This window comes from Pelmatolapia mariae, linkage group LG12, assembly GCF_036321145.2.
Source record: "Pelmatolapia mariae isolate MD_Pm_ZW linkage group LG12, Pm_UMD_F_2, whole genome shotgun sequence".
Lineage (NCBI taxonomy): Eukaryota > Metazoa > Chordata > Actinopteri > Cichliformes > Cichlidae > Pelmatolapia > Pelmatolapia mariae.
Window position 1 is genome coordinate 32,883,455 of NC_086237.1, and position 21,900 is coordinate 32,905,354.

General features: G+C 41.8%; 1 protein-coding gene across 2 annotated transcripts; it reads left to right on the forward strand.

Moving 5' to 3' along the window:
* Positions 1-4,389: 4,389 nt before the first annotated feature.
* si:dkey-164f24.2 (uncharacterized protein LOC566607 homolog) lies at positions 4,390-21,899 on the forward strand. 2 transcript variants are annotated; one of them, XM_063490678.1, is made up of 13 exons: positions 4,390-4,516; positions 4,611-4,666; positions 6,984-7,403; positions 12,746-12,793; positions 13,811-13,855; positions 14,030-14,410; positions 14,662-14,694; positions 14,842-14,892; positions 15,019-15,123; positions 19,146-19,244; positions 19,356-19,469; positions 19,944-20,044; positions 20,175-21,899. In XM_063490678.1, the coding sequence occupies exons 2-12, from the start codon at positions 4,622-4,624 to the stop codon at positions 20,004-20,006; spliced, it is 1,404 nt and encodes a 467-aa protein (XP_063346748.1). In that variant the 5' UTR covers positions 4,390-4,516; positions 4,611-4,621; the 3' UTR covers positions 20,007-20,044; positions 20,175-21,899. The 2 variants fall into 2 exon arrangements, with proteins under 2 accessions (XP_063346748.1, XP_063346747.1); XM_063490677.1 differs by lacking the exon at positions 4,390-4,516 and having other exon boundaries at positions 4,523-4,666.
* Position 21,900: the final 1 nt, after the last annotated feature.

Here is a 21,900-nt window from a genome sequence, read left to right on the forward strand (position 1 = left end):
TGCTTACCAGGTTTTAAACTAACTTCCTATGGGGTTTGGTAATATAATGTACCCTTCAGCTTTCATTTAATTTATTTGAAAGACAATGAGAAATGCAGTATTTTTTTCTTCCCTTTTTTAGTAAACAATTTTGAAATACAATTTAAGGAACTCAGCTGCTGGTTTAAGTAATTCTTAGCCTCCCTACATGCCACATGCCTACCATGAGGTGACTTCTACTGTGATTTGGTGCTATATAGATAAAACTGAATTGAAAGAATTAGATTAAATTGACATGTGGGCAGTTCTGGAGGTCGGTCCTTCAGTCAAACTGCAAAGAAATCCGCTAAAACTGTTTCAGTCCACTTGTGTTACGTCTTCACCCTGTTTGTTCTGAAAGAGAAATGCGGGATGGATTTCGAGAAAAAAACTCCCTTGAGGCTGCACAGACAGAGAGGAGCATGCAGATAATATAAAAAGGAATGCACGGGGATAGATCTGTGAACGTGACGGTGACAGAACAGAAGTTTAGAGCAAGAGAACCGTTAAGAAATGTATGAGAGAAAGTAAAGAAAATATTCTGTGATGACTGACAGTCGTGTACAGTATCCCTCTTCCCCTGCTTCATTCTCTTTGTCTGCTGCTTCTCAAACATGCACTGGAGAGTCCCTGGCATTGCTCTGTCAGGTCTTTCCTTGTGCTGCTATCTTTGTCAGGCCTCTGTAATCAGAGGACTGTAACTCTTAATGAACACTCCCTGCACTATCTGTGAACTCGTTTGCTAATCACAGTAACTGACATTCGCACTGACACATGCCACCTCCGATCCAGGATACTGAGTTGCAGGAGATCATTGTCCTTTTCAAGCTTCTTTCTTTCTTTTTTCTTCTTTTTAAATTCAGCTGCCAAACTTCTGGTTTTGTTTGTATTCTTCTTCATGTGAGATTAACCCGTGATTGTAAGGTGGACTTAGCAAATTTACCAACAAACTCTGAGTTTGTATTGCTATGCTACATCACTGAACAAATAGATGACAAAAATGACTTCACTGTCCAATTAAGTTAGCAAAAAAAATCTAAAAGAATAAAAAAAAAAGCTTCACAAAGGGAAAACCAGCTCATATGGAATTCCTCCAGCAGTCTTGGGAATGTATGATTAATTCATGATTAACAAAATGATAAAACTGCCCTTGTTCACAGCAACAATGCTAAAATACCAGATTCAGGCAAACACTCATTACTGGATCTGCTTCAAAACTCCAGAGTGCTACTTATTGTACCAATCGCTGATATGTAACCAAACCTAACCTGCATTTGAAGTCACAGCTTAAACAAAACTAACATTCAGTTCAGTTTAGTTCAATTTTATTTATATAGCAACAAATTACAACAACAGTTGTCTCAAGGCGCTTTATATTGTAAGGTAAAGACCCTAAAATAATAGACCTGAAATGCATGACAGTTACAAAAATTATATTATACGTATGAGAACACAACACAGAATTTTTTATATACAACATGTCTGTCATGAACTTTCAGTTTTCAGTTTCACTTCTATAAAACTCTGAAATTCCCTTGCAGTTGCTGACATTTGAAAGGCAAACTGAGTTATGTTATTGACATGCTACTTATTTACTATCTTCATTGTTAAAATTAATCTTCTCTGTTCTACATCAAATACAACATTAAAGAATCATAATTACGAAAAAATTATGGCAATCCTTGTTGAATCCCATTTAAATTGAAATTAATTTGTATGTTATATGAATGCTTCAATTAAGTATCTGTACATGACTCTGCATTATTGTGTCTAACTGGTAACCAAAAATATCTCTTGGGGCGTGGGTGAAACTCCCAAACCTAAAAATAGCATTGGGCTGTCTTTCTCTGATGTGTCTGCATGTGAGTATGCGTTAGTTTCATTAATAGTACAGGACTGGTAACCATGGAGCCAAGCTTCGGAGGGGTGTTTGTTGATGCACAACATTCAAGCATGTGCTGACATGATAACCCAGTTTATCCCAGGTAAACACTGTGAATCTATTTAAAGATGGTGATTCACTTCTGACCAGCTGATAGCTAAAGTGTGTCAGCCCTTGTTGTGGGGCTCCATCTGCCTTAACGGAGAGTTACCATCCCATTTTCCTGCAGTCATAGTATGCCTATGGATGACACTGCAAGGTTTTGGAACTCCAATCAGCTAATTTAAATTAAGTGGCATCTTCTAGGGCTGAAGACTTCAGCCATTGGAGAAGTACCGAAAAACTGCAGACCACTTTAATAAAACTATAGACAAAGAACAGCCTGTCCAAAAAGTCTGTCCTATGGCTTTAATGAGTATTTTATGTGTATGTTACTTTATAACATACACAGTTAATTTTATATAAATAAAGGTTAAATAATAAAATTTAAATTGTATGACATAGTGGATTAAAGTCGGTGGCAAGGAGGGAGTTCACACAAGAAATTCACTTAAATATAAAATAACTTATTAAAGATAACCTAACCAAGACACAAAGATCACCAATAAGTTGATGTAAGGTGGAGAGAAAGAGAGAGACTAAGCAGGTTATCTGGGCCAGCTTTTATAGTCTGTAAGACACAGGTGACACAAATTAGCTGATCCTCTCATGCCAGCCAATCAACAGCAGACCATGGCTTTCATGAGTGTGGGAGGGTCGTAACAGTAAGCTTATCATCCAAATGTGGTCATAAAATGCAGAGGCTTGAAAATGTCACCATGTCTTTGTTAAGCTGTTAGAGCCTGGAAAAGTGGAGGTGTGCTAAATAGAAAAAAGGAACGAAGCAAGACAGAATGCATGCGTGCAAATGAGATGAAGGCAGGTGGAAAGGTGATGATGCAAGAATTAGAGAAAGTGAAGCTGGATCAGTTCAAATACCTGTGATCAACCATGCAAATACCATGCAAGTAGATCAGAATAACAGCTCCGGTCGAGAGGTTTGGAAACAAAGTTATAAAGACAAAGCTGACATTATTTGGACATGAGAGAGGATATATTGGACAAGGGATGCTGAATTTGGAGCAGCAGAGCAGGTGGAAGAGACCACAGAGGAGGTTCATGGATGCAGTGATAGAGGAGATGTAGAAGACTGGTGTGACAGAAGTGGATGCCAGGGATAGGGTGAGCTGGAGGCAGATGATCCACTATATCTTCATGACCTCTCTCCCTTGAGAAACATTTAGTTGTCTAAGGGGTGAGAAAGGAAAATGTCTGGAAATACTCGGCCCACTTCATCACTTTCTTGTCGAGACTGAACAACAATTGACCAGTGGTAATGGGACAGTATCCCAAAATCTACTGAGATTTGACTGCACGTCTGCCTTACAAACTAGCTTAACTTTTGTTTGACAATGGAAAAGAAACCTAAAATAAAACACACAAGAAAAGCACAGTATATTTATTATTCCCTTGGGCTTTTTAAAAAATACATATATATAATTTAGTCAATGTAATAAACTTTCACCTACACTTAATAATCTCACATTATTATAAGATTTGCTGTTTGGTGACTTGGTTGGTGGTTCCTGTTCACAGGTCGAGAAAATCCACCTCAGTAATTTACTGACTGAGGTTTTCCAGAGCTACAGCAACTTGAATGGAAATATTAGCATAGGCATGCTTCTGGCAATAAAATAATTTTTTGCCTGTTGCCCTTTTGCACTCTTCTGCACACTGTTGAGGAGTAACTCAAGCAGCAAGCCTTCAGGCAAAACTGCCACAGTGTATGCTGTCAAATTGCTTTATCAGTTTATTAGCATCGGCCATACACTAAAATCGTTCTCAGATAAGAAAACTGAACGCAAACATCCATATAAGTGTAAAACATACGGGAAGTATAAAAATATGTTTATGGAAGTTATGCATTTATTTAAATTGGACAATAACTGGCACAACGCTACACAAGGAACTGGAAACAATGGGTTCTCACAACTGATGCAGGGACCAGGGGGGTGGTGGGCTCAGACACATGTACAAGCTTTGTTTCTCTTTATTCTCTGCATGAAAAACGAGCACAATGAACACTATTATTTGGCTTCATGATTTTAATGTATTCAAAAAAAGACTGACAGAGGCTGTTTTCACTGTTTTCTGCACAAGACTGACTGTATTTTCCTCTTGTGGTTGTTCTCTCAACAAATATGGCTTTTAGGTTATAATGATTGCGTGTTTTATGTTCTTTTTATGTTTATGTTCTGTTCCAGAAGCGACACATTAAAAGTCTCACAGGAGAAATAGTACAGAAAACTATACATCAAGTGCGTCGGTGTTCCCATTTGCGTCAAAGTATTTCTAACAAATCGAGAGGAGGGGGTGTGGCACCACACAACCTCGCACCTCTCTCTCTCTGCTTTGATGGAGTGGTTACATAACAGAACTCGACATCCAGCTAGGCAGACCAACTCCAATACAAACAACTGACTGAGCTCTCGTGCGCGCGCTCCCTCTCTTTCCTCTCTCTTTCTTTCTCCACGCCCCTATCTTTCATCCAAGTCCTCCTATAGGTTCGGTACAGAGGTAACAGAAAGACAGTCGGCTTTATAAACATCCACTTTGTTCACTCTGCCTCTCTGCTTGTTCCATTTCTTTGATTTATCCTCGTTCTCCTCAGCACGCACCAAGATGCCCAGCAAGAGGAAGAAGAACAAGCGTCGTATGAGAAGGGTGGTAAGTGGTGGCATGCGCACTTTTACGTCAGGCGTTTTTTCTTAAATTAAGTATAGAGTATTATGGGATTTCTTTGTTCAATTCACTGTAAAATAATGGTCTGCAAAAACATGGATTTAAATGTAAAATACGCGTTTTTGCCTCTGTGAAAAAATGAATGAAGCGAGTGCTTAAATTGTAAAACAAATTTCGTTTACATTTTCTGCCCTTTTTTGCGCATTATTTTATTTTTGTTATACTTAAGTCAGTTTGGTGATTGTTTGGCAGATTTCCACTTTGTCGTTGCTTCTCTCAGACTCTCCGTAACCCGTGCGTAAAATCTGGCAACGACAAAAGACCGTACCGAAAAGGTACCAAAACTGGACCTAAATAAATAACGTATAAATTTCACACATATTTTTAATTTTAACGAGCATGCTTCTGGTTTCTATATTAGAAGAAAGAGACAGAGAAATTGTTAATTTTGTGCTCAGCTCCTGTGCACCATGGATGTTCTCGGTGCGCTCTGTTAAATGGTTACGGATAGAGATTAAACGTTTATGCACATCTTGAATTTCTTATCATAAAATGCGATAAGTTCCATTTTCTAGTATTTTTTAAATATTTGCCTGCCACTTGCCTGTTTTTCATGTTCTGGACCAAAAATACAGTAGGCCACACAATGCAGTGCAGTACACAGTGTACTTCAATACAGTGCTGCTCTTTATAATTCAGTATGATGAATGCGCTTTGCCAGTTGTACGCTAATTCAGCCGAATGACTGGAGAAATGTAACTTTTCAACATTCAGTGCCCAGAGGAAAAGGGGTGTGGCAGGAAAGGTGTGTGTGGTGTGTGTGTTGGAGGGGTGGGTGTGGGGGGAGATCAATGAGAAAATCACACACATATCTCCATAACGCCATACTCCATAACCCAATACTGTTCTTTAACATATGTTTAATCATTAACAATATATATTAATAAAAAAAAAAAAAAACAACAACTAAAAAATAAAAGCATGCACTGATGCACTGTTGAAACCCAGTCATCCAGCTCTGGTAAGCCTTTTCAGTGCAGACTTCTTCTGGCATCCTTTCTCATTGCCTCTGCCCCTAACCCCCACCAAACTTAAGCTTCTGGCTGGCTGACCAGTGCATGACTCTGAACACCACACATCTGTATTTGGTAATGTGTTGACTGAAGGAATGTCTTGCCCCACTTTAGCCAGAGTGGACTCTGTCTCTCTCATTCTTCCACAGTCTGGCAGTGACAGATGAAAATGACCCTTAAAGTCATTCACAACTCAATTTTATCATTGGTTTACCTCAGAGGTATCAGAGCACGGGAAGCGAATGTGTTTTTGGAACTTTCAGACATATAGCTGAATGATACTCAGGTCACATATGCCTTTGTATGTGTATATATGTGTGTCAGTTTCACAAAGTCTGAGAAATATGGTTAAAACTTTGATCACTGGAAACAATGTATTACTTTGTCATAGGGATGTTTACAGGTGATTTATGGGAAAAAATCAGAAGTTGTTTTGATTGTGTCTAGCTAGATACTCAGAGATATATGCGCTTTCACACACATGAGCTTTTGGCTTACAGCATGGGTGCAGCACTGCGAATACCTTACTGGCCTTCAGCCTAACAAAAGCATTTTCAGGGAGTGATTGTAACCTGATTATAACCTGATTATGATGTGATTAGCCCCACTGTCTGGCCCGCGGGGCACCCATCAGTGCTGCTGACTCGCACGGTTTCCGTTCCCGCTTCACCAAACCTGTCAGGACCGGTCTGATTCAACTAATTAGCTCCCATTATCTAACTAGCTTTGCTGTGTCTACTCCCAGTTTCCCCCTCCCTCTAGTGGTCTGTACTACTAAAACCTCCATTAAAGCCTGGGGGGGGCGGGGTTGTCCAAAGCTGAAAAATATGTTGGACGTGGCTGATATGGCATGCCTGGTATTCCTGGGTGCTAAACTGACAATAACATCAGTATCTGAACACGATAAAGCCTCAAGAACATCCATACTTCATACACTGCCTTTCATTTGTATTTCACTTTTATCTTTTATTATCTTGTTTTACATACTGAACATGTCTTTGAAGCCATTATAAATGAAGTGTCACTTTTGTTTTGTTTGGAAAGGCAAATGTTCGCAAACTTTGTATTCTCCAAATGTCACTTTTTTGAGAGAAAATATCAGTTCATGTTATCATGAGCCAACTACATGTCAGGGTTAAGATAACTGTATGCCCAAAAACTTAAATAATGCCTCTCATACTACTATCAGAACAGTAATCAGATGTTATTGTGTCTTTCCTGCCCTGCAGCAAGCCCAGAGAAGAGCACTTGAAGAACAACATGCTGCCAATCCGCCGGTGAAAGCCAGCCGGGGGATTGCAGTGAGTGCACCCCCTGCAGGAACCACAAAAAAAGCGGCTAAAGCTCCACCTCCAGCTCCAGCTCCAGAAAAGATCTCACAGTCCATTCCTGCTGCTGTTCCTACTGTAGAAACTCCCAAACTAGAACCAAAAGCAGAACCTGTTGCAAAGCCCATTCCAGATGAAGTACAGGCACCAGAGTCTGAGGCTGTGTTGTTGGAGCAGACTCCAGCGACAGCTGAGATTGAAGTCCCAACACCTGTCACTGTAGAAGCACGAGCTGTTGAGACTCCATCAGTGAAGCCCTCTACAGTTGAAGCTAATGTAGTGCAAGAACCCAAGATTCCTGAAACAGAACCAATAACTGAGGTAAGAAACAGATATTGCAGCCATAAGTCTCCCATGTGCCTCTGTTTGCACAAATCTAAACTTAAATCATGTCTACAAATATTTCCAACATTTCACACACCAGAGTCAACAGTTCTAATGTTTCACCCGGCATGGGGATCACTGCCTCAGCTACTGCAGCTATCCCACCTTAGGGAAAGATTGATCGTTTGTCTTTTCTGGTTTTAACATCAGACATTATACATTAGGCCTCAGTCACAAAGGCCTCGAGACCCTCTGGCAACTTTGGGTGAAATTTGTGTTTAACGACCTGGAAAGTGAGTTCTGGAGGTTGCTAATTCTAAAACTTTTACTATAAAGGTGAATGGGTTGTGTTGTACTTTTTAGTTTCACTACTGCTTGGTGAGTAGTTTACAAACAAGTGATCGTTATCCATGCACAGCTAGTAGCTTTGACAATCTGCTAGGGACTAAAACAATCTTGGTCGAGCACCATATACCTCTTTGCCATTGCCAGCAACCATTTGCCAACTGGTTGCAGAACACACAGATTTCCCTACTGGCCAGCAGTTGTCTGGGAGTTGCTGACCAATCTCTAGGCCCGAGTGAATGGGGCTTTAGCAATCAGCAACTGCCAACATCTTCTACAAGCCTGGTAAGTTGCAGTAAGAATCAAATTTACCAGTGTGCACGTTTCGTCAGAAATATAGTTCTATGGACATATGAGTGAATGAGGTCCACTCATAGGTGAATGAATGCTTCCTTTAAATGAATGTCACTGAGATCAAAATTACATATTGTTTGTATGAGATTATATGGAAACAGGCTGTTTTTGTAGATGGTTTCTCTCTATTTCTCTGATGTTGCCAGGTCAAATAGTATTTGCTGTGTTTGGGGCCTTATGGGAAAAGGGAGCTGGAATTGTTGGAGGTAGTGAAGCGAAGGGAACAACATGTTCCATTTAGCAAAAAGGTGGAAAGTAGGAGAGAGACTGAAAGAATCATCAGTGGCACACTGGGAACAACTTTTTAAATGGCCATTATCACCTACACTAAAACAAAATAGTGACTCTGAGCATGCATGTTTTTTGTTGTTGTTGTTTTTTGAACAGGCTTATTTGTTATCACAGATATTGAGTTTGTTATCAGTTACTTATTTTTAGTTACTATCATGTTGTGAGAAAATCTTTAAAACGTTACATTGTGTGCATTTGTTTTATCTTTGCCATCACATAATGTGGTTTTGAGTCCGAGAAGATTGTGGATACAATTAAAAAGCTTACAGTATATTGTGTGTTCTGTGTAAAGAAATGGATGGCTGTTGTCAGTTAATTTTAAATAGCTGCAATTTTTTCTGCAGTTTTCCTCTATGCAGTAATGTTTTCTCAACATTGTTTCTAGCTCATCTATAATTTACTATTTGCAGTTTTAAATTGTAAGTTGAGCTTTGTGCCTTGTAGCCATCTTGCACATATTTTGTGAACAGGATGTTCTGTTTTAGTCAGTAAATTGCACATGCATGCAAATCTGTGCGGCTTCTCTTCCAGCAACTGAACAAAACCTTTTCCCCAGTATTAACTGGGCTAGATTTCAGCCCTACTCTACCCTAGTTAGATAAGCAGTTTAAAAAAAAGTCTGGATAGACAACAACCAATGGTGTACATGTATATGCTCACATGTGTGCCTAGCCTAAAATAAGAGGAGAGAAGCAGTGCTACAGTATTTATAGCATGGCCTTTTGTTAAGACTTCACTCAGTGTTACACTGTTTCCCAGTTTTCCAGTGGGTCCATCTTATTCACTTCACTTGTGCCATTCACTTAGGAGTTCTATTTGTAAACCCGAATCTCTATGGGTTATGCCCACTGAACCTTACAGGCAGCACACAGACATCTCTATAGAATGACTGCCTGCCATTGCGTAGTTATACTGTAGTGCTGTGGTCATTTCCTCTGTCTCAGGACTTTGCTTTCATTCACCATGCCACTCACTTCTAGTTGATCTGTGTGCAGGTCCAAATAATCCCACTTTCTGACCCTTTTTGCTTCACTGTCAGTTTCAGGTCAGATAACAAAAACTGAACATTTATGCAAAATTTTAAATGTATCATCATTGACTGTCATTCTAATAATGTAATATTTAATGTCTATATTATGAACATTTCTTAATTTTGAGACAATTTGCAAGTTATTCTGTTGAGATTTATTAACGTTTGTTCACAGACAACTTTTGCACTTGCACTGTTAAAACTGTGACTTTTATCTGTAACATCACAAGTCCACAGATGGTGACAGCTGGTCAGCTGACTGACCAAGAGGTTTAATGGGGCTTTAACTCAGGTGCCCCTTGGGCCCAAGAGGCGCCCCACCACCTCTGGATGTGGCTGCAGAAAGTATAAACTCACAGCGGATTCTACAGACTGACTGAGTGCATTTACATTTTTGTGGCCTGAAGCAACAGTCAGTGCAACTCACCCTCTGTGTAGGCTGAACATTTTGTACCTGGTTCCTCTCCTATGTTCTTCCACTCCTCTCCTGTCCAATCTGCTACCCCTCTTTTCCTCATAAATCTGCTCTGCCTCTACACTTTCTAGCCTCCCACCCTCTTTATGACTATTTCTCATCCTCTTCTGCCTTTTCTATTCTCCTTCTCATTTTCTTTCCTTTCCTTTCTGTGTGCTGCTTCTCCTGACTTCTGTTAGTATTCTGTCTCAGGCTATGATCCCTTATGAACTTGTGTGATTTGAACCTTTACATGTTCCATGTCTAATTGATTCTTTGCTGGGTGGGCTGAGAGCTGGAGAATACTGAATATTTAATTCAATGCTGGGAGGAAATTTGTCTGTTTGAAGTGTGTCTGTATATGTGTGTAGTTTGACCTTTAAAATGAAGAAAATATTGTACATACAAATGTCCCAGCCCCTGTACATGGACCTATTAGGCTCAATTCTAACTTCATGTTTTCATTCCATCACTAGTGATGTTTTGCATAGTTCACAATTCCAGAAAATAAAAATTCTCTATTATGAATCATTTCTAATTGATTTAGAAAGACTGTTGAATTTGATCTTTGTGCAAATTTAGTACTTGCTGTTTTGGTGCTGGAACAAATTGTTTGGTGTGTATAGACACTGTGTAACCACTTCTTTCTTTCCTCAAAGGCTAGATTGATAATCTATCAGAGGTTACTGTATTTAAATCTCACAACTAGGTGTCAGTAAAATGGAGACTGAAGTCATCTGAATTCTGTTTTCTTACCTCTCCCAGTTCAAATGCATAATCCTAGCTATGGTAGCCACTGTAGGACAAACAACTCTGGCAGTAGATCATCTGTAGTGAGCATAGGCTGTCAGTTCCCTGTTTACCTCTGCTGGTGTCTATGTCTGTTTGCTGTGGAGGAGGCTGTAAAAGGAGTCCGATATGACTTGAAGCTCACTCCTCTCTGATGATAATGATTCTGTGGTGAGTTAGCATGAACATGAACTTCTCTGTTCGTTAGCATTGCTGTATTTGCTGCTGTTAGTGGAATTTTGTTTGAAGTTGTTGTTGTTGGACATTACTTGGATAATATTAGTTTACAACCAGCTGCTGTTGTTGTTTACCTGGCTTATTGTCAGGTGTCCAAAGACAGTAGGGTCACATGTCTAATCTGCTGACAATAAGTAATTATAATATCTGCACACATAAAAATGCACATTTTTGAGCGTTTGAGTGCTGGCCAGTTCAGGAGATGAGGCTTGAGATGAGAAAGAAGTGTGACATTTTATGCAGGTCATCTTGTCGCCTCTTTGGTGGAGGGGACCCCTTCTAAGGCGGTAAAAGATAGGTACGATTCTTCATATCTTGAGTCTGAAGATAGAAATATGAATTAAAATTTGCCTTGAAGGTTCACAAACCAATACGAGTTCTTTTCTCCTCTGTCTTTAGCGTACGACATATGTGGCCAGTCTCTAGCCGCATAAATTAGACGGAAACACGATGTCCATATGGGGCGGGGCATCATGGCAACCTCCAAAAACCGGTGCCAGTTCCCTTGTATTTTCAATAGATACATTCAGGGTTTATGAGCATGCATCTGTTTCTTGAAGGTCATAATTATACACTTATCAATATATGTTCATGAGTACAAAATTATTTTTTAATGAAATACATTTTTTTTTTAAAAAGTTAAAGAAATGACAGTACCTGGAGGATGGAGAAAAACGTGGAGGTAGTAAGATATCTTTGAATGTTATCAGGTTGTCGTGTGTCACTCAATGTCCAAATAGATCAGTTTGAGTGATATTGCTGATTAGCAATAGCAGCCTGCAGTAGACTTTGCCCTATATTAAAGAAGAACTGGCACAAGACAGACTAAATAATTGAGTCAGACTATGAAGATTTAAAATATTTATACGCTGCTCTCTGTGATTGTCACTATAGCTCAACACACTTGGTTGCACAGTTGGTGTGCCACTGGCCATTGGCAGCATGGCTGCAAGATGGAAAAATATGGATGATTTCTATCACTATGTGAGCTGTTTGGTGAATCATTGTCTGGAAAATAACCGCGCCTATGAGTAATACTAACAATATTGTGATGTGAATAATAAATGGTTGCAAATCAGTGTAAACTGCAAGACATTTATTGTATTCTGGTAAACATGTAATCATTCAAACACATTTCAGTATCTGATTGTTTTTCCAGTGACAACATGTTCACAGTATGTAGTTTATAATAAAAAGATGGAACCAAACATTTTTAATATTTAAAATTTTAGTAGTTTTGTATTGAAAGGATTTGGGGGAGAACACAGATTTCATGATGTGAATGTGTTTTCTGTTGCAGGATTATATAGAGGGAAGCAAAAAGAGGGAATAACTGTTTTTCATGGCATTGGGTTGTAATACCCCTGTAATTGCCCAGCTACAGCTATGCTCACACAAAGTGTAAGGGGAGTGCGTATATTTGTGTTTGTGTTTGTTTAGAAAGCCAGTCCAAATTCCACTTCTAATTTTGGTAAATATTTCCATTTTTGGATACAGAAAAGACTCGAGCTGCAGTTTATCCTCAGGCCCATCACAGCTACAGATCTGCCACATGAACCGTTTTATAGAAGATTATTTGGCTCTGGGCACATTTTTAGTACTGCTGCATATGGGTGTGTGCCCCTCCCAAAGCTCAACCTTTAAAAAGTCAATACTGGCTCCAGTGCAACAAGAGGCACATATTTTTAACTGCCTGATATACTTGTTAAAGTATCCCAGAGTGCCTTTTTTCAGGTTAAGTTCTTTTTTCCATCTACACTCTGTTTTGTTGGATGAAGCATGTGTATTTTCATGTTTTGCTAACTTGTGAATAAACTCTTTAACCTCTTGTGCTCATAGGTCACACCCTCATTTGAAGCTCCAGTGCTGGCTCCCTCTGAAACTGAGGTAAATCAAATGTGTATTTTTATTCACATACACCCTCTTTTGTCTCCATTTAAACCAAACACTAGTGTGTTGTATCTTTAGGCTAAGCCAGAAGCAGACTAATCATGCAACAGTTGAACAAAAGCTGAACTTGATGATTTACAAGTGAGCTAGACTTTGATTTTTGAGCTGCTTATGTAGATACTATGGAGCATTTTTCTTCAGTGGGAGCAAAAAGCATTGGCACATCGTGGAAATGGAATTCTTATGTTACAGGTCCCCCTGGAGGCATTTTTCACACAAACAAAACACACACAAACATGCTCTGTCAACTTTTAATAGACAAATAAAGCACACTGGTTTTGTTAATTAGTTGCAAAATTTATAGTTTAAAAAGTAAAATGCATAAATTAAATAGAAAGTTTCAATTTTACAGACACATAGATCTGTGTATGTGCTGGTTTTGCTGACACCTAAACAGTTGCAGAAATGATGGCATGCATAAAAACAGTCTGACGCACAGTTTCCACTCATGTTTTACAAGTTCATAGCAGCAGTCGCTGAACAAGAAACAATTCTTTCAATAGAAAGGTGTTGAAAACTCCTGTGACTTAAGCCTCACATCGAATAAATAGCAACTACGCTTTTTCCCTCAGGACAATTTCCTCTTATGCAAGCACTCAGATCACAATCTGGCTCAAGAACTCCATAAGTTTTCAGAGAAAAGAATCATATTTTTCTTTACAGTTTCATTGATCTGCAATCTTATATACGAAAGATTATTATATCTTAATATACGAAAGATATAAATGAATTGAGAAATGAGAAAATGGGAATCAAAACAACCCAAAATTGCAGTTATTAGGGCTTTTTATATGTCATACACACTGCAGTTATAACTATTCATTTGAACTGCAATAGTAAACATTATGATAAATGTGATAGAGTTAACCTTTAACCATGTTCTAATTAATTCAGTTGTCAGTCATTCATAACGACAGTTGGCTGTTAAGTGTCCTTTTCTTGGCTCCTTTCCAGATTCACACAGTTGATTCTGCGATCATAAAAACTGAGACTCAAGAGGTAAAACATATCTTGACATTAAAACTGCATCATCATAAAAACAAAAATGATGGTATATTTTAAGTAAATGCACTTTTGCTCTGTATTTACAAAAAAACAAGAATCACTGTTTCTTCTCTCCAGTGTCGTGTTTTATGTTTTTTAATGTGCGCTGTGTTGATTTTGCACATGGAGACAGAGGATAAATGTGCGACACAGGAAGAAGTGGGAGCTGAGGCCCTGGCAGAGAAAGGTGCTGTGACTGAGGTCGAAGTGGAGGTGGCTGTCACAGAAGATATTGCCGTACCAGAGCCTGTGACACGAGCCTCTGAAAAAACAGTGGGAGATGCAGTTAGCGGTGGCCAGGTTTCTGCTGAAGCAGAGCCTCCACTGGGCAAGGTGGTTACAGAGACTGTTGCTGAATCAGTGGTGGAGGTTGTCACAGACGTACCTGAGAACGAACGAGTGACTGAAGCGGCTGTCAGTCCTGCAACCCCAGCTGCTAAAGATGGTAAAGAGGTGTTGGCGGAGGAGAATGCACCCGAAGTCTCTGCTGAGACTGCTATAAAAATAGAGGTGACACCTGATGAAAATACTTTCTTCTTCTCTCTTTTTGTGTTTTTAGTCTTTACAAGAATACATTGACTTTTTCACATTTTGCAGCCATCTTCTGCTTACATAGCATTATTAATATTAATGAAAAGTTTTGTCATAAGCAGAACAAATGATCACAATGGTAAGGTATTTTTTTCCAAAATTTAATAGCAAAGACTAAAACACTCTTTTCTGTTTTTTTATTTATTTTTTGGTTTGTTTGTTTACATCAGCATACTCCTGTCGATTCTGTGGAGGCGGCTGCAGTGAGTATTTTTCCCTCTCTGCCGATAAAAAAGTAAAGTAGAAATTCCCTTATTACTTGTGTTTTAGATTATTTGGCAGCTTTTGTACAAAAAAGTACAATTTCCATATATGACATAGCAATGACATCAGCACCTGTGTTTCACAAGGTACCTGACACCAGCCCTGAGGCTACAGCACAAGAGGCTAAACCCAAAGAGGTAAAAAGATTTTAAATGTAATCCTCAATACAGAAATGTACTACTCACATGCTAAAAACCATGATTTTTTTATTTTATTTTACAAGAACAGTTTTCTCTCTTATCTTGTTCTCCTTTGACATTCAGGATGCTGTGGCCACGCTGATTAATGCCACAGAAGTTGATGAGTTTGTTGTGACAGAATCCGTCTCGGCAGTAGAAGTTGCCACTGAGTCTGCTGCTGTCCAGCAGGTGACCGTTCAGAAAATCATTGAAGGTTGATCAGGTCAAATAAATTAACTGAAATTAAAGGAGGCTTACAAGTGACTGACACAAGAAGGAAAGGCAAACATTTATAGACTAATCCTGGGTGGAATTTATGGTAAAGAAGGTGGGGATATGTTTCTCCGTCATATGTAGTAATCTCATTGCTGGAGAGCAGTTTAAATGTATCTTGTAGTAAATATTCAAATGCTTATAGAGCACTATGTACTTTAGTAGTATTATTATAAAGTGATGCTATATTAAGTGTAGTTCCAGGTAATGAAATTGCCCTAGATTTTCAGTCTGTGGACATTTAGGGTCCGATTTAAGTCTTTCTTGAAATCGTATCTACACACTTGAGACTACAGAATTAAACACATAAGGAATAAGAACATAAACATATATGGTTAAAATAATCCATCCATCCATCCATCCATCTTCTTCCGCTTTATCCGGGGCCGGGTCGCGGGGGCAGCAGCCTAAGCAGAGAAGCCCAGACCTCCCTCTCCCCAGCCACCTCCTCTAGCTTATCCGGGGGAACACCAAGGCGTTCCCAGGCCAGCCGAGAGATATAATCTCTCCAGCGTGTCCTGGGTCTGCCCCGGGGCCTCCTCTTGGTGGGACATGCCCGGAACACCTCACCCAGGAGGCGCCCAGGAGGCATACTTGTCAGATGCCCGAACCACCTCAGCTGGCTCCTTTCGATGTGGAGGAGCAGCGGCTCTACTCTGAGCCCCTCCCAGATGGCTGAACTTCTCACCCTATCTCTAAGGGAGAGGCCAGCCACCCTTCGGAGGAAGCTCATTTCCGCTGCTTGTGTCCGCAATCTCGTTCTTTCGGTCACTACCCACAGCTCGTGGCCATAGGTGAGGGTAGGGACGTAGATCGACCGGTAAATCGAGAGCTTCGCTTTTACACTCAGCTCTCTCTTCACCACGCCGGACCAGTGCAGCGTCCGCAGCACCAATCCGTCTGTCGATCTCCAGCTCCCTTCTCCCATCACTCGCAAACAAGACCCCGAGATACTTGAACTCCTCCACTTGGGGCAGGAACTCATCCCCGACCCGGAGTGGGCACTCCACCCTTTTCCGGCTGAGAACCATGGCCTCAGATTTGGAGGTGCTGATCCTCATTCCCGCTGCTTCACACTCGTTCCAGTGCGAGCTGGAGGCCATCACCCGATGAAGCCAACAGAACCACATCATCCATGAAAAGCAGAGATGAGATTCTGAGGCCACCGAAGTGAAAGCCCTCCGCCACTTGGCTGTGCCTAGAAATCCTGTCCATAAAAATTATGAACAGAATCTGTGACAAAGGGCAGCCCTGGCGGAGCCCATCGCCCACTGGGAACGAGTCCGACTTATTGCCGGCAATGCGAACCAAACTCTTGCAACGGTTGTATAGGGATCGAATGGCCCGTAGCAATGGGCCAGACACCCCAAACTCCTGCAGCACCTCCCACAGGACATCCCGAGGGACACGGTCGAATGCCTTCTCCAAGTCCACAAAACACATGTAGACTGGTTGGGCAAACTCCCATGCGCCCTCAAGTATCCTTGAGAGGATAAAGAGCTGGTCCAGTGTTCCGCGACCAGGATGAAAACCACATTGTTCCTCCTGTATCTGAGGTTCGACTAGCGGACGAACTCTCCTTTCCAGCACCCTGGCATAGACTTTCCCAGGGAGGCTGAGGAGTGTGATCCCCCTGTAGTTGGAACACACCCTCCGGTCCCCCTTCTTAAAGATGGGGACCACCACCCCAGTCTGCCAGTCCAGGGGTACTGCCCCTGATCTCCACGCAACATTGTAGAGGTGTGTCAACCAGGACAGCCCTACAACGTCCAGAGCCTTCAGGAACTCGGGGCAGATTCTGCTTCCTCCTCGGAAGACATGTCAGTGGGATTAGGGAGGTCCTCAAAGTAGTCCTTCCACCGCCTGACAATTTTCTCAGTTGAAGTCAGCAGCGCTCCGCCAGCACTATACACAGTGCAGGTAGAACACTGCTTTCCCCTCCTGAGACGCCTGACGGTTTGCCAGAATCTCTTCGAGGCAGTCCTTTTTCCATGGCCTCTCCGAAATCCTCCCACACCCGAGTTTTTGCTTCAGCCACTGCCCGAGCTGCATTCCGCTTGGCCTGTCGGTACCTGTCAGCTGCCTCCGAAGTCCCACAGGCTAACCAAGCCCGATAGGACTCCTTCTTCAGCCTGGTGGCTCCCTTCACCTCTGGTGTCCACCATTTGGTTCAGGGATTACCACCACGACAGGCACCAACCACCTTGCGGCCGCAGCTCAATGCAGCAGCTTCGGCAATGGAGATGCTGAACATGGTCCATTTGGACTCAATGTCCCCAGTCTCCCTCGGAATGCTGTTGAAGCTCTGCCGGAGGTGTGCGTTGAAGATGTTGCGGACTGGGGCCTCTGCTAGACGTTCCCAGCACACCCTCACTACGTGTTTAGGTGCACCGGGTCTGTCCAGCGTCCTCCCCCGCCACCTGATCCAACTCACCACCAGGTGGTGATCAGTTGACAGCTCAGCCCCTCTCTTTACCCGAGTGTCCAGAACATATGGTCGCAGGTCTGGTGATACGACTACAAAATCGATCATCGACCTGTGGCCTAGAGCGTCCTGGTGCCACATGCACTTATGGACACCCTTATGTTCGAACAAGGTGTTCGTTATGGCCAAACTGTGATTTGCACAGAAGTCCAATAACAAAACACCGCTCGGGTTCAGATCAGGGAGGCCGTTCCTCCCAATCTCGCCCCTCCAGGTCTCGCTGTCGTTACCCACGTGAGTATTGAAGTCTCCCAGTAGGACAACAGAGTCTCCAGGTGGAGCACCTTCCAGCACCCCACCCAGGGACTCTAAGAAGGCTGGGTACTCTGAACTGCCCTCGGCGCATAAGCACAGATGACAGTCAGGACCCATTCCCCGACCCTAAGGCGCAGGGAACAAACCCTCTCATCCACCGGGAAGAACCCCAACGTACCAGCAGCAAGCCGAGGGGACATTAGAATACCCACCCCAGCCCGCCGCCTCTCACCATGGGCAACTCCAGACTGAGACAGAGTCCAGCCCCTCTCCAGGAGACTGGTTCCAGAGCCCAAGCCATGCGTAGAGGTGAGCCGGACTATATCTAGCCGGTACCTCTCAACCTCACGCACTAACTCAGGCTCCTTCCCCACCAGAGAGGTGACATTCCATGTCCCAGTTGCCAGTCTTTGTAGCCGGGGATCAGTCCGCCAGGGCCTCCGCTCCTGGCTGCCGCCCGGCACACAATGCACCCGACCCCTACGGCGCCTCCTGCGGGTGGTGGGCCTGCGGGAGGATGGGCCCATGTCCCCTTTTCGGGCTAGGCCCGGCCACCAGACGCTCGCCCTCGGGCACCCTCCCCGGGCCTGGCTCCAGGGCGGAGCCCCGGTAACCCTGTCCCGGGCAGGGTAAACTGTTCCCTCGATGTTCTCTTCATAAGGGTCTTCTGAATCGCTCTTTGTCTGGTCCCTCACCCAGGACCAATTTGCCATGGGAGACCCTACCAGGGGGCAAAACCAACATAGCCCCTGGGATCCCTGGGACACACAAACCCCTCCACCACGATAAGGTAGCGATTCACGGAGAGGAAAATAATACATTAAATTATAATACAAGGATTTTTAAACGTTAGTTATTCAATTTTTTTTGTTAACTATTATGAGCAGTTGCTCAAAAACCTGCAGTATAATGTTCATGATAAAAACAGAAAAACTGCCGTTGCTCCTGTTGTTACATTTGAACACCATGTCACAAGGATGCTTTCTTCCTTTATTTAAAATTGTGCCCAGCTGGAGTGTATTGGACTTGAGTTTTAAATTACTGGGGTAGCTGGTTCCATCCTGATGCATTATTTTCATTATAAGTAATTTTTCTCTTTTAGTCTGTTCAATGGACTGGGCAGGAGGATTTTACTGTGTTTCATTCAGAAGCTCAATTTGTGTAACCATCTAACATACCCTTCTTCTGTGGCATTTAGGAAATTTTACCCGTGAATGACACTTCGAGTGCCCAAACAGACTCCGTTGATGTGACGACTTCTGAGTTTGAACCTGCTGCTGCACCTGCAGAACACACGGTCATTATACTTTCTTAACATTCATATACTGTAGCTTTGTATGGCACGCTGTCTTCTAAAGCATAGATTTTGGGAACTTCCCTTAGTTTTTCTCCTTCTCTACCTTTACAGGAAGCTGCAGAGCCAAAATGTCTGGACAGGCAGTCAGAAGCGTCAAAGTCAGAAATCCGTGATGTGGAATGTCAGATGGAAATCTCTGTGGAGTCTGTGCAGCTCAGTTCAGTGGTAATACTTTTTTTTCTTTTTGAAGGAGCATTGTGAATTTACTTTAATTTAGAATTAACCTCCTAGGGCCTGCCGTCCACATATGTGGACATCACATTTTTGGTTATTTTGACCAAAATACTCAATTTTGCTCTACATGGGCTGATATCCACTTACGAGGACATTATACTGCTACTGTTTTATCAAAATTTTAAATGAATATCCTCATTTGTGTCTCATATTTGTCTTAAAAACAAAAATAAGGTAAAAAAAAAAATCTGGAAATTCTTTGTTTTTACATTCATCGGGCCCCAATATGCCCAAATATCAAAGAGAAATTAGAAATGCATGTCGTGGAAGAGTTCGGGCCGTAGGAGGTTAAAGTTAAAAATTTGAAATTTCTAGTATGGCTTTTCTAAGGTATTCAGAGATGAGCAATAGCTTAATGTTAAGCTTAATAGCTTAATAACATTGTCTTGTCAATACTATCAACAGGAGATGCCAGTGGAGACGGCGCTGAATGCACACATTGTTCCAGAGGTCTCTATTGAGGGCTAGAGCCACATCACAGAGCTCAGAAGATCTTTTTTTTATTTGTAAGTCTCTCAAAGTACATCATTAATCAAACAACCTGGACTCTTATTATTTCTTTTTATTATTTTTTTTACTCTCTGATCTTCAAATGACTCAGTTTACACAGTTTCTGACAGTCTGTGCCTCTTTCAGAGTCCCCATTTTGTCTTTTGGAGGACTCGAAGCTTGCAGGGAGGCAACCAGCTGACCTTTTCATTTTTTAAGGCTTAGGACCGAACTGCCAGGAAATCGAAGAGACATCCACACTTTGAAGTGCCTTTTCCTGCCCTGGTTTCTATTATAACATCAAACCAGATGTCAACATGCAAAAAATGTCTGCATTCAAGGGAGCAGAAGAATAAAACATATTGTGGCTCCTTTTATACAACATTTACCCCCAAAACCACGTACAATGATTTTGTTTTAGCAGTGGAAGCAGAAGTGCCGCAGAGATGATGATTCTCTCAAATCATACTGGACAGGATCTGATATTTGTCAGCACGTCCCCATCTCTGTAGAACATCTGCTTCCACACATGCATGTAAATACTGTAGCATTGAAGAATGCGCCTCCAGTTTTTCCTTAGGCCCATTTTCAAAACGTGTTGTTTTTTGTTACTTGTTTCAAAATCACTGACTTACTGCTTAGTAGTATTTTTCCACCATATGTGATATATACATACAGCTTTTTCTCTGTCCTTGAACTGTCTCTGTCTCAAGTAAGTGCCAGCGCTAAGGTTAGTGTGATTCTAAAACTACATCCTGAAGTTACAGTTTTAGGTTTACTGGCCACTGGCAGATTTTGAGTGGATGAGGTCAGTTTCTGATTCTTTTTTTTTTTTTTTTTTCACCTTTTCCTATTTGCAATTCATCGTATTTAGACAACATGACGTGCTACAGTTTCGTGTTGAAGTCTGTGTTCTGGAGGGGAAATGTAATTGGGTTGCTGTTGGGCTGCTGATGGGCATACCTAAACTTTGAAATAAAGCTGTACCTGATCGGGATGTCTGCATTTTACTTTATTATCAGAGAATCAGTCAGTGCTGGACTGACAAGAACTTCAATTTTAAAATCTTCCAAAAACGAAACTTCTGTACAGTGTTTTATTTTGTGATTGTTAAAGAACTTTTTTTTTTTATCCCTTGGGAGTGCAGCTGAAAAAGACAAATAATAGAGGGACTAAAGCTTCAGAAATTGCATTTGGGCCAGAAGATGTGAAAGAATATTTGCAATAAATAGCATGAAGTCTGCAAGCTACTTCAACCTGAGCTGCACTTCTTTGAACATGGCAACAGTAACTCAACAGTAACTCAAATAAGAACAGGAAACAGGCTACAACAGGGGTGGGCAATCTCAATCCACGAGGGCCGGTGTCCCTGCAGGTTTTAGATCTCACCTTGGGTCAACACACCTGAATCACATGATTAGTTCGTTACCAGGCCTCTGGAGAACTTCAGGACATGTTGAGGAGCTGATTTAGCCATTTAAATCGGCTGTGTTGGTTCGAGGACACATCTAAAACCTGCAGGGACACCGGCCCTCGTGGACTGAGATTGCCCACCCCTGGGCTACAATCACCAAAACTGGATAGCAGAAGATTGGAAAAAACACCTCCTGGTTTGCTGAATCTCAATTTCTGCTGCAACATGTAAAATCTGGCATAAACAATAGATCCATCGTGCCTGGATCCCTTCTATCTTCTGTTGTTGGCTTCTTCCAACAGGATAAAATCCTGGCTTCAGTTAAATATCTTTCACTTGTGTTTCCTGGAGCTCCATCCTGGATGCATGCCCTGGGCAGGATTTGAATCCTTGACCTATTATTCCAAAGACAGTAGTAATGCCACTACGCTGAGAAAAAGCAACCCCCCCCCCGCCCCC